At 47.6% G+C, this 13,416-nt stretch overlaps 1 protein-coding gene across 3 annotated transcripts in view; it reads left to right on the top strand.

Moving 5' to 3' along the window:
- MYOM2 (myomesin 2) overlaps positions 1-13,416 on the top strand; it is a 93,948-nt gene that overhangs the window by 40,690 nt on the left and 39,842 nt on the right. For all 3 annotated transcript variants that reach the window (XM_014838822.3, XM_070500138.1, XM_070500139.1), the window contains 9 exons: positions 1,115-1,298; positions 2,082-2,256; positions 4,093-4,214; positions 5,767-5,954; positions 7,408-7,534; positions 9,662-9,840; positions 11,144-11,258; positions 13,033-13,189; positions 13,274-13,380. In XM_014838822.3, the coding sequence (XP_014694308.3) occupies positions 1,115-1,298; positions 2,082-2,256; positions 4,093-4,214; positions 5,767-5,954; positions 7,408-7,534; positions 9,662-9,840; positions 11,144-11,258; positions 13,033-13,189; positions 13,274-13,380 (1,354 nt within the window). The remainder of the gene's footprint in view (positions 1-1,114; positions 1,299-2,081; positions 2,257-4,092; positions 4,215-5,766; positions 5,955-7,407; positions 7,535-9,661; positions 9,841-11,143; positions 11,259-13,032; positions 13,190-13,273; positions 13,381-13,416) is intronic.

Raw genomic sequence — 13,416 nt, 5'->3', positions numbered from 1 at the left:
TGACTGACTTTGGCTCCCAGGCTTTTCTTGGGCTTCTGGAAGCTTGTAGTGTTTTTCCAATCCCCTCCCTGTGCTCTCTCTGGTCAGCCCCAGCCAGCGTCCCCGCTCCTCTGCTCTCTCTCCCCAGATGAGAACACACACAGGCCTAGGGGGGCCCCCTACCGCGGACACACGTGTCAGCTCTGAGAAAGGGACTCACTTTTGCTGAAATGAGAGGAAACTGGTCCTTCAAACATGGATCTAATGTCCAGAAGCCTGGGTTGTTATTTGAAATGTTTTCAGGGTTCTTTGTAGCCGGGACAACGTGTACCCAATTATTGCTACCTTAGGATTCCTTTCAAAAAGCGGGTTTATCTCTATAGGAAAAATATTAAATTAAACACATAACCAAGGTTTTAAAAGTAATTATCAATGATAAAAATTAAACATGCAGTATAGAAAATTTGGAAAATACAGAGATGTACAGTAATTCCATCCTATAAAATAGTCATTATTAACATGTGGTACATATATTTATAGGCTTTTTCTCTACAAGTTTGATATATCATAGACAATAATTTGCATCCTGTATTACATTTAACAAGATGATGCAATTCCTCTCCTCTGATTAAAGATCTTTATACAATAACTAAAATGGCTACATTGTTAAGTGTATGAATGTATGATGATGTAGCTCACCCTACTGTTAGTTATTTAGATTACTGACACTTCATTACCACCACAATACCTGCAAAATAGTGAAAATCTTAACTGGAATGTGATCAGTTGAGTTATGTTGGAATTTTATGAATATAGTCCTAATTATCTTTAATTACTTATAGTTGATTCCATTTTACTTAAACTGTGATCTATGTATTGATTCCCTAAAGTTTTTGACAGTTTTTTTGCTTTCATGAAAAAATTATTATTGGCAAGCATTTCCAACTTTGGGTAATTTCTTACCTACTTCTGGCTTCCTTTTTAATAAAATCCAGAAAAGATTTATTGACGGCCCAGTATGCAGAGTACATTGACATTCCTCAGGTGGAATTTTGTTAACTGAAATGGAGTATTTCCTTCAAGACGTTTTTGGGGGTCTCTCGGGTTCCTATCCTAAGTCCGTTTCTCCTTGCAGTCCGTGGTTGGGAGTGGCAGCTGGCAGCGGGTCAACGCCCAGACGGCCGTGAGGTCCCCTCGATACGCAGTCTTCGATCTCGCTGAGGGGAAATCGTACGTGTTCCGAGTTTTGTCAGCAAATAAGCACGGGCTGAGCGAACCGTCAGAGATCACATCCCCCATTCAGGCCCAGGATACGATCGGTGAGTTGCTACAGTGAATGACCAAAATTTAGGACAGGCCCCAATAAGGTGACCGTGGATGTCATTACCTGTCATGACATTAACAGTGCATATGAATTAAAATTCAAGTTGCCTTAAAATTTCATTTGACAAGAGATGATCACTTCTCTGCCATAGTTTGGTTGGTTCTCAACATTTCTCCAAAGTTCCATCTTTTTATGAAACTGATAAATGGGTTAGAAATGTTATTAGGCAATCATTACTTTTAAAAAAATCCAGCCCTAAACGCACTTCAGTTTCTTGCCTGTATGGCTGGAAGTTCCCTCTCTGAAGATGTCAGATACAGATTATAGAAATTCTGAATTGTGCTGGGTGAGAAGACCCATGGTCAAATCTTGATTTTATTTTGAGTCCTTTTACAGATTCTGATAAATCTGATAGAAATGTGTCTTATTTTCTTACAATTGGTAATTTTACGTTCTGAAAATAGTACCCACTTGGCCAAAGCATTTATGTCAGCGAAGATCTTTTTCAATGCTTCTAGTGTCAGTGCAGGAGATTTTGTAATTGTAATGCCCTTCCTTTGGAGTCGGGAAGGGCCAGAGAGGACTGTGGAGCCCCTGCCAGGTCCCCTCTGGCTCTCAGCCCACCCTGCGTCTCCCCGTGCCTTCCTGCTTGTCCTAATTTCCCCCTGAGCCCCAAGCCTGGGTTTCCCTCCCCTGTGGACAGAAGGCCTGGACGGTCTCTGGGGCGTCTTCCTCCACTCTGATACCACTGACCACTTGTTTTGTGTCCTCTGCAAAGTCATTCCCTCGGCTCCTGGCCGGGTCCTCGCGTCGCGGAACACAAAGACGTCGGTCGTGGTGCAGTGGGAACCACCGAAGCAGCAAGACGACCTGCTGGGCTACTACGTGGACTGCTGCGTGGCGGGGTCCAATGTCTGGGAGCCGTGCAATCACAAGCCCATCGGCTACAACAGGTACAGCCCTGCCCGGAGCCCCCCTGCCTGCCTCCCTGAGGCCCCAAAACCACCACCAAGAAGCACAACCAGATAGGAGTCACACAGCACGCAGAGGACGGTGTGCTATGTAGAGAGGCAGCTGTGAAGGCTCTGAACAAATGAGCCTGTGTTCTCATCCGCCCACAAGGGGTGCAGGATTTTAAAGCTGATGAGTGAGTTCCTGCACACTTGGCCGAAATGAGTTGTCTATTGATGAAAGAAGAGTTCCAGAACCCTGACCCTTCTGATGTAATTAGCATTTCTGACTTATCTTTGAAAGGAGGGTTGAAATAGCAACCATGATGTGAAAGGTGCTTTAGTTTTTCTGTGATTTTTTGAAACTTTGAAATTGCTTGGTTCACATCACTGACAGTCGTCTCCCCTAGCTGCCAGTTGAGACCAATCCAGGGGACCTGGCTTCACCCTTGCAGGGGCGGCACCAGCTCCCTCTGCTGTGGGAAGTGAGCATCCTTGCTCCTGGCCTTTCCTCCTCCTTTGTGGTCGGTGTGCTGAGGGTCGTCTGGGTTCATCAGATGTTCTCCAGAACACGCTTTGTAGGAAAAGAGCCTCAGCTGTCAGACTCTCCCATGTGGATGGTTATCAATGATGGCTCAGCCATCTTCCCCTTTCCAATCTTTTTTTTTTTTTTAATAATTTGGAAAAAGCTCTGACTAGAAAAGAAGAGAGATAATTTAGGAGAATAACGGTTAGATGTTCTTCCCAGTCCATAGCCAGCAAAGGCAGAAAGATCTCTCAGAACAAAAAACTTAAAGTATTATTCTAGTGCAGGATTTTTTTTTTTGCTGAGGAAAATTGGCCCGGAGCTAACATCTATTCCCAATTTCCTCTTTTTTTTCTTTCTTTTCTCCCCAAAGCCCCAGGGCACAGTTGTGTATCCTAGTTGTAGGTCATTCTCGTTCCTCTATGTGGGGTGCCCACACAGTAATGTTTGAAAACCAGGACCCAAACCAGCGAACCCCTGGCCCCTGAAGTGGAGCACACGAACCCAACCACTTGGCCACGGGGCCAGCCCCTAGTGCAGGAATTTCATAAGTGGTTAATAAGTGTTTGCGGACTCTGTAAGATAAATGAGGACTGCTTCCATTTACTGACCGGTCACCACAAGCGCAGCAACTGTGCTGAGTCCTGACACACTGCCCTGGTTTGGTATTAGCAACGATGCTGTGGGGCGGGTACTGTTACCCCACTTTACAGGTGGGAAAACAAAGTCTGTCAGCAGTTAAGGAACGTGACTAAGGACACCAAGTCTAAGTGTTAAAGCCCATAATCGAGCCTCGTCTGAACTCAGCGTTTCAGCTTTTGGCCACTAAGAGTAACTACTTCTCATTAAGTTTGACAGCCATGGGGTTCTCATAGGTAAGGAGCTGAAGACTATTTTATAATAGAGCTTTGATCCAGAAAAAACCTGGAAAATTTGGAGATGAAGGGGAAGTGGCAGAGCAGGTGTCGTTGACACTGAGTGAGGTCACTTAGGGTTGGCGAGCGGCTGGCTCCCTGCTCCCTCCGACCGTGTCCGCGGCTGCAGTCCATGCCAGGAGCAGGACTTGCTTCAGCCCTGGATGTCACTGGGCGTTGCTGCCTTACTTTCTGACCTGCACATTGATTTGAATGAATTAACTACCACTGAAAGGAAAATAGATTGATTCTATGCATACGTAAGGCACTCAAATCACTAAATCTCCTTTTAGTCCCAGTGGAAAATTTTTGTGGAGTGTTTCACACGATTTTTACTTCTGCTGTGGGAGAAAAACAGAACTGAGTCTTGGAGTCAGGCCCGCTTCCTGTTTTTCTCAGGTTTGTGGTGCACGGCTTGACCACTGGCGAGCAATACATCTTCCGAGTGAAAGCCGTCAATGCCGTCGGGACAAGCGAGAATTCACAGGAGTCTGACGTCATAAAGGTCCAGGCCGCCCTCAGTGAGTCATTCAGGGGCTGTTCTGCTCCAATTTTCGGTTCTCCAGTGCATTTTAATTTCTGCACAAATAAACATTTATGATGCCATTTGGAATATTACCAGAGGAAAAAAGTGGGTGTAAATGGTTGAGCAGAGAACATGCAATTCTGTGGAAACCTCTTGTCGGTCGGCTACTTGTCTTGGAAATACCAGTGTGAGAGGGAGAAATGAGAATATGCTAATAAAACGCAAATTAAAGCCAGAAAATTTTATTAGAGGTCACATTTGTTTCCAAGCTCACGTACTCACGTTAAAACATAGGCTATAGGGGATGAACGCGGCTTTTCAAAATAGATGCCAAACAACGTCAATGGCCTTTTTAGCTATTTTTAGTTCAAGGAACTTTAATAAATCATTCCAGAAATTTTCAAATGTTTATGTAACTTTGTTCATAAATAGTGATCTTTAAAAATTATTTTGATCAAACTGAACAATTCAGGCCTTAAATTGCAGTGACGGCCCTAGAAAACTTGATCTATGTAGCTCTGAGTTTTATAATTGCTGCCCTGGCTATTTCATACTAAATGCACCACAGCTTCAAAATGTTCAGGAACATCTTGAATCAGGAATGTCAAATATGACACTTTGATTCATAGTACTCTCACTTCACTTCTGAAAGAAATGTTTTGCTGTTTCGTTACTTTTGTCTCCAACCAAATTTAAGAACATTTTTGGAAATTAAGGTTTCTCTTCTAACAATAAATAAAATCATTTCTGAGGAATGTCAAATCTGATAACACTTAGGTGAGCAATCTAGCAAAAAATCCATCTTTCTTTGTTTTAAGGTCGTTATTCTAATCTACCAATTTCTCCCACGGGGACTTTCAAACATTCCCATTTGTCCTTTTAAGCCATTCCTACCACGTGAAAACCAATCATTTCCATTTTTACTCTGCAGTAAGGACAGCTCATTCTCAGCTCCCCTGCATCCCGGGTCACAGAGGACGACCACAGCTTCCTCAGACTCTGGGGGAGCAGACACACATCCTTTCTCAACCAGTTAGGAAAGGATGGTCCTTTTCCTAATATGGTGTCAAAATGGGGAATATGAATTCATACTCCCCTGAATGCATGTGAAGTTTTATGACTATGTAGGAAATGACTTCCTGACCGAAACAATGTTCGTGGTCACCAGCTGCGAGAGGTACAGTGTCTTCTTCGTGGGCGCAACGAGAAACTCCTTCTCGAGGTCTTCCTCGGATGAGGGGGGAGAACCAATTATTTCAAGTGTCCAGGCCAGACTCAAATAATGCATTGCCCTTGCAGTATTGAAATATTGGACGATGTGTTTAGAAATAGCAATAGACATATGTGAGAGGAACTTTTTCTTGTTTGCCTACTCTCTTTAAAGGAAGAGATGAAAACCAAGATGGTTAGAAGGTAGGCCAAGGAAGGGAGAGAGGGCCCTGGTGCTCAGGGCCGCCTCGTTCCTGCATGTCGGCCCCAGGAGGTGGGGTAACGAGAAGGAAAGCTGAGCTGAGATCCACGTCCCTTCCCGCTGTGTTTCCTTGCAGCCGTCCCATCGTATCCTTATGGGATCACCCTTCTGAACTGTGACGGCCATTCCATGACCCTGGGCTGGAAGGTGCCTAAATTCAGCGGCGGCGCGCCCATCCTCGGTTACTATATAGACAAGCGTGAGGCCCATCATAAAAACTGGCATGAGGTCAACGCCGCACCCATCCAGGAGAGGATCCTGACGGTTGGTTTTACGGATTCATTTTTTTTTTGCTGCGTGAATGCACATTTGGGGCAGCGTCCTCCACTCAGTATTTCAGAGTTCAGTGACATTAGATAATTTGATAGAGAAACAAAAATAGATTTAAAAAAATGCACAGCATCCTGAGATCACAGAGCTCTAGAAGGGGAAGCATCTGAGGAAGAGGTTCTTTCTGAGAATCAATGAAGAGGAGGAAAGCCAAGTAAGGGGGCAGTTTGACAGTGACGCTGCTGTGACAGCACCCCAGCCTCCAAGGCCCGGTCGCAACATGGCTTTTGTGGACCATGAGCCCGGGGAAGGCAGGATGCCTGCATCCTTGTGCAGAGCGGGGCTAAGGGACAGAGTCTGTCCTCAGCAAGTACTTAGCAGAAGAAGGATGTTGCCCCTCTGTTCGTTTATCACCATTTTCCTAACAAGCTTGTATTTCAGCCTCTGAGCAGTCACTTGCCCAAATACCCATTGTGCCCAGGTGCAGAGAGTGGAAAGTACACGGGTTTGGAGTAAGAAAGATCCAGAATCAAATCCAGACGCAAACCCTTAGCAGCCAGCGGGCTTTCTCTTTCTCTCTCTGAGGCTGCCATACTCCATCTGAACAACAAACCGCACAGTTCGTGTGTGACAGAAACAAGAGAGGAAGGCATTTATGCTGCACCTGGGCTGCCCGAGGCTCAGTGGCGAGATGAGTCTGTTTCACGGGACTCTCTTCAGATGTAAGATGAGGAGTTTTTTGGTAGGGGAGGAGACTGCCAGAAAGTCTAATCGTGGCCTTGTAGAAGACTCTACCTTATTATATTTATATGATATATACCTCTCATATATTTTGTGTATATTATGACATGTGTTGCCCAAATTCCAGCTCGTTCCCATGGCCCCGGCCACGAGGGGGGGCTGCTGGCCCTGGTCCAGGCCTTCCCTTTGTCCTCAGTGGCGCAGACCAGGCAGAGCCAAGCGGCCATGGAACGTAGATGTCGAGACCTAAGGGACCTCAAGCCAGTGTGCGGGGAGAAGGTGACAGGGTGCCCGGCATCACACGGCCAGGCCACGGCCCACGAGGACGCTCCTTCTCCAGCCCACGACATCCAGGGTGCAGGCGTCTGCCAGGAGGACGTGGCCTTGAGAATGGGTCCCCTCACCTCTGCTCTGCCGCTTGCTCTCTGTGCCTTTCGTCTCTCTGAGCCTCAGTTTCCCTGTCTGCCCTAAGGCTGCCTGCAGGAGCGTCTGTGGGATGAACGAGGCGTAATATGTCAGGATTAACGTAGGGACTGCAACTTGGCAGACATACAAACAGCCTTCCTCAGATTACGGAGTGGAATTGACTGACAAGGTCCCTCACCCTCGTATTCCGTTCTACAAATCAATCATAAGTACTCCTTTTCCTCAATAAATTATAATGCGGCTTTTATTTCACATATTAATTTAAATAAAATCTAAATAGGTCGACGGCTTGACTGAAGGCTCATCATATGAATTCAAAATTGCTGCCACCAACCTGGCCGGGATCGGGCAGCCGTCTGACCCCAGTGAGCTCTTCAAGTGTGAGGCCTGGACCATGCCCGAACCTGGTAAGACGCTTCGCTCCTGGACCCCGCCGGGGGCACAGGGGGCTGGCCAGGTAAGGAGGCGGCTTTGCATGCGCTGGCCCGGTGCCTGCAGCCAGCAGGCCTCCAGTCATTTTGCGTGCGGCAGCTCCACAATTGTGCAGGCACCGGGGCATGGCTGTGAGGCATGTGGACCCAGGCCCTGGAGCCTGGGCAGCGTTCAGACAGGTCAGCAGCTGACAAGCAGGGGCCATCAGCGCTGAAGGCTGAGGCAGGATGGAGGCACCTAGAAGGGACACCTGTCCCAGCTGCAGAGCGAGGCCTGGCTCGCCACAGTCAGTGATGCTGCAGCCTGAGCCTGGTCGGGGCCGTCTGCATCCAGCTCCTCCCAAAGGGGCAGGGAGACCTGGGAAGACGGCTCCCAGGCGGGAGCTGAGGCAGAGCGTGACATGAGGATTCTCGCGTGTGTTATTAGCTACGGTTCTCCAGCCCCGGGACCATTTGGGGATCCTGGGCCTCTGGTCCCAAAATGTGGAATTGTTGCAAATCTGCACTTATTTAGGACTCTGCATTGTAAAGCTGTTTTCACAAATTCTCAAGTACCGGCCCTTAGTTTCTTTGTATTCGCTCCCTCAGGAACCCAAACACAATGGGTAATTTGTCCATTTTTTTTTTCTTTTTTACAGAGGGGCACCTGAGCTAACAGCTGTTGCTAATCTTTTTTTTATTTTTCTGCTTTTTCTCCCCACATCCCCCCAGTATATAGTTGTATGTTTTTTAGTTGTGGGTCCCTCTAGTTGTGGCATGTGGGACGCCACCTCAACGTGGCCTGACAATCGGTGCCATGTCCGTGCCCCGGATCCGAACCGGCGAAACCCCGGGCCACTGAAGCGGAACATGTGAACCTAACCACTCCGCCACGGGGCTGGCCCCTGGTTCATATTTTGAACAAAACAAAACAACCCCAAAACAATAAATACACAGTTGAAGGCTAAAAGCTCAAAAACCCAAAAACTCAGACTATTTCTCAATTTTGTGGCCAGATCATATTGCTTTTTCTTCTTTTCCTTTTTTGTAAAGAAATTAATTTTTGCCCCTTGGGAAAGTGAATGGAGGGGAAAGCTGTTGAGGTCTCCAGACCATTTATGGGGCCTCATATGAAACGGCTGAGTGATGCTCAGAGGATGCAGTGTGGTTTACTTACCATGGAGCTGCTGCCGGCTTCCCTTTGATGCCCAAACCTCTTCTGGGCCTGGGGAATCAGGGCCGCACCCCTGCAGAATCGCTTTGGGCGTCTGTGGAAGGCAGGGTGATGTGGTGGGGGATCAGGTGCATGAGTCAGCTGGAAGGTGGACTGGCTAGCTGGCTGGCAGGTGGACTGGTTAGCCAGCAGGTGTTTTGGTTAGCTGCCAGGTGTATCAGTTAGCCAGCAGGTGGACAGTTTAGCTGGCAGGTGTAGTGGTTAGCCATCAGGTGTGCTGGTTAGCCGGCAGGTGTTTTGGTTAGCTGGCAGGTGTACCAGCTAGCCAGCACGTGGACAGGTTAGCTGGCAGGTGTATTGGTTAGCCAGCAGGTGGACTGGTCAGCTGGCCGGTGTAGTGGTTAGCCGTCAGGTGTGCTGGTCAGCTGGCAGATGTACCAGTTAGCTGGCAGGTGTACCAGTTAGCCAGCAGTTGGACTGGTTAGCTGGCAGGTGTACTGGTTAGCCAGCAGGTGGACTGGTTAGCTGGCAGGTGTACCAGTTAGCTGACAGGTGGTCAGGCTCTCTGAAGGAAGACGTGTGATGGCCAGGTTTCCAGCACGGTGGGCGGGTCACATGAGTGCCCTTCCTTCTCTGCACACCTTTTCTGCCTGTGAGACGTACCTGCTGGTCCTGACTGAGTGATGTGGGCTCCTGAATTATCCCAAGTCACCTGGATGCCTAATGGGTGAGGCTGCAGGAACATGAAGCCAGACTCTCCCCCAACTCCCAACGCCCGGCTCAGCCCCGCTCCTCACGCCCACTCCCGAGAAAGGCAGTCTCTACATTTAGTGAGGAGTAAAGTGACGTCGGTGGTGAGGAGGCTCCTGAGGAAGCTGCGTGTGCACAGGGCACAGATGCGCGGCGTCGGCACGTGCGTGCACGTGTGCAGACTAAACTCGACGTTTCAGGTCCTGCCTACGATCTGACGTTCTGCGAGGTCAGGGACACGTCGCTGGTGATGCTGTGGAAAGCCCCGGTGTACTCTGGCAGCAGTCCTGTTTCTGGGTATTTCGTGGACTATAGGGAAGAAGACGCTGGAGAATGGGTCACCGTGAACGAGGCGACGACTGCGAATCGTTACTTAAAGGTGAGGGCACTCCTCCGGTGACTCACTGCCTTCTGGGAAAGTGCTTTTGACGCCGTATCAGACTAGCTCGACGCCCCCCGTGAGCCCTTTCAGTGAGAGGGCATCTTGGTGGCAGCAGAGCGGGTGGCAGAGTGCAGGTCCAGCAGGTGGTGGTGAAGCCCTTGGAGCCATTCTGCTCACACCCCACAAGGGGCCATGTGCTTGGTGGGGACGGTCCACGCCCGCCTGTTTCCCTCCATTTATTGTAGCCTAACAACCATTAACAGCGCTGGGAGAGCTGAGACTGGTATGTTTATAGGCTGTGTTTGTGTGCTTTCCACAGAAATGATTAATATTGTCTTTCCACTTCAAGTCCTGTATTTAACTTACTTAATTCTTGTGATTCTAATAGAAGTCTATCTGATAAACAATGTACACACATACATATATGCACACAGTTTTAATACATTGGACGGATTTATAATGTGTGAATTTCTCTATCCTCTCTTTCTGTAAATACTTCTATTTTTAGCACCTAGAATTTACCAGTCACGGGGTCAGTTGTGACAACCACCCGCAGACCCACAGGCCGCTGTGCCCTGGCTAACTGGCCCGGCTGCCCTTGTCCAGAGGCTTTCCTCTTGTGGTTGTGGGCTCTGCGGTGTGGTTTATACAGAGAGGTGACACACCCCATACTTAGAGAAAGCCCACACCTGAGTTAGATGCACTGCTGCACGTCTACAGAGGCGTAAGTGTGCAGGGACCTCTGGAAAACAAGTTCGTAACGTGAAACAAGATCAGTCTCCTTTGAATGAACAAATCAGCTTCTAAGAATCTAGCTGGATAAATTGTTAGAAATTAGCTAATATGTGTTTTATTTATGGTTATCACTGCAAATTATAATACACATAATCTATATACACACAAGAAGAGATCAATTTAATTCTGATGTGTCCAAATGATGGGATATTTCACACAGTTTAAAATCACATTTAAAATAATATTTGGTTCAACAGATTTATGTTCAATATGAACACCAGATTACAAACTAAACGATATGATTTTAATTTTGTTTAAAATGTGCAAAGAAAAAAGAAAGAGAATATATCAGAATTGCAGCAAATCTGTTGATTCTTGTAAGGATTGTAAGATTGTAAATGATTGTGGTCTCTTTTCCCTCCTGCTTTTCTACCTTACTGTGCAGAGCTCTTCCAACAAGAAGAATAAGTTATTTTTAAAGAGAAAGTAGGTTCATAACAAAATGTGAAAAGTAATGAAGTCATCTTCATTTACTCACATGTGACGTTTGCTCTGCCTTCTCCAGGTCAGTGACCTGCACCAAGGCAAAACCTATGTTTTCCGAGTTCGGGCAGTGAATGCAAGTGGGGTAGGGAAACCCTCGGACACTTCTGAACCTGTGCTCGTGGAAGCCAGGCCAGGTGAGGTTTGACTGCTCAGCTGCTCAAAATAGCACAACATTTAGAACATCAATTATTTGGAAGGAGAGTATGCATGTATTATGTATGTCTACATGGATGGATGGATGGATAGATGGGTGGATGGATGGGTGGGTGGATGGACGGATTGGGTGTATGTATGTATGTATGGATGGATGGGTTGGGCGGATGGATGGATGGATTGGGTGAATGGATGGACAGGTGTATGTATGTATGTATGGATGGATGGATGAATTGGGTGAATGAATGGATGGATGGATGGATGGATGGTTGAATGGATGGGTAGATGATGGATGGATGGATGGATGGATGGATGAATTGGGTGAATGAATGGATGGATGGATGGATGGATGGACAGGTGTATGTATGTATGTATGTATGGATGGATGGATGAATTGGGTGAATGAATGGATGGATGGATGGATGGATGGATGGGTAGATGATGGATGGATGGATGGATGGATGAATTGGGTGAATGAATGGATGGATGGAATGGATGGATGGGTGGGTTGGGCAGATGGATGGATGGATTGGGTGAATGGATGGACAGGTGGATGTATGTATGTATGTATGTATGGATGGATGGATGGATGGATGAATTGGGTGAATGAATGGATGGATGGATGGATGGATGGATGGGTGGGTGGATGATGGATGGATGGATGGATGGATGGGTAGATGATGGATGGATGGATGGATGGATGGGTGGGTGGATGGATGAATGATGGATGATATGTATCCTGTCATGTTTTCAGAAGAGTTGGATTGGCAGGTGAGACGGAGTGTGTACTCAAGCCCTGCATACGGTCTAACATCCCTGGGTAGGAGTCGGGCACCTTAAGTCGGTTTGTGGGGTCGGCAGGGTCTTTATTTGGAGCAATAAAACAACATGCAGGAATGATGATGGCCGTTTATACTACTGCTGAATTTTGATCAGGAAATTATAAAGCCCTCGGTAGTTTCCTTGGTTGCAAGTAATAAAAACCCAGTTGAGGTGACCTTAACAGGGAAGTACTTCCAAGGGTGGGAGGTGCCTCACAGGATACGTGGGGAAAGAAGGTACCTGAGTCGCAGAAAGAGATGCAACCAGAAACTGTAGAACATGTTTCCTCTCTCGTTTCTCCTCTCTCTGGATATGGCCACGTGTTATTCTGCCACCTGGCTCTTGGTGCTTCTCCATCTCCTTGGTAACTGAGAGCGTCCATAGGTACCCAGCCTCAGCTTCACGCACTGCCGAGGCTGAGGTGTCCCCTCCAGTTCCTAATTCCTAAGGGTAGATTCTCTCTGGCCTGTGTTGGGCCAGGTGTCCACTTGGTCAAAAAGCCACAAACAAACTGTCCCCCACAAAGGAAAAGGTGGGGGAAGAGGGGCCCGTGTGAGGGTGAAATCAGCTTGTGTAACCTCGGCTGCCTGGGCCCTGGGAACAGGTGAGGGCATGAGATCTCAGAGGGAAAATGGGGCTTTGTGGCCAGGACCAGCAGCTGTTAAAGGCTTTCTCCAGCCGTCCTGGATGCAGAAAAGGCAATGGACAGAAATGTGAGGACGTAAAAAAGACCCCAACCACTCTGCCATCTGTATCCTGCCTGGAGTGGTTCTCTCTTTCATGATTCTCCTACTTAATGTCCCAGATGGATGGTAACTCAAAACTGATGATTCGATGTAAAGTAAGCTCTCTGCCTGTGCCAGTGGCTCTCCCAAAAAAGAATCCAGAGGATAGCGTGTTCCTGAGACGTCTGCCCCTCTTCTTGCTCTGCAGGCACTAAGGAGATCAGTGCGGGAGTAGATGAAGAAGGCAACATCTACCTGAGTTTCGACTGCCAGGAGATGACGGACGCCTCTCAGTTCACCTGGTGTAAATCCTACGAGGACATTGGGGATAATGAGAGGTTCAAGGTCGAAACCGTGGGTGACCAGTAAGTCACACTTTGAAGCTGCTCCTCGTGGCCTCTCAGAGACCCCGCAGACACGGGCAATTCATGTCCCCTCTTCTCTTTCAGCTCGAAGCTGTACTTTAAGCATCCGGATAAAGAAGACTTAGGGACCTATTCTGTGTCTGTAAGTGACACGGATGGGGTGTCCTCCAGCTTTGTCTTGGATCCACAAGGTAATATCTATGGGACACAGGCTTGTTTTTGGGTTT

The sequence above is a fragment of the Equus asinus genome, chromosome 27, assembly GCF_041296235.1.
Source record: "Equus asinus isolate D_3611 breed Donkey chromosome 27, EquAss-T2T_v2, whole genome shotgun sequence".
Classification (NCBI taxonomy): domain Eukaryota; kingdom Metazoa; phylum Chordata; class Mammalia; order Perissodactyla; family Equidae; genus Equus; species Equus asinus.
Note: the sequence above shows the minus strand (reverse complement) of the source record. Positions and strands in the feature narration are given on the sequence as shown.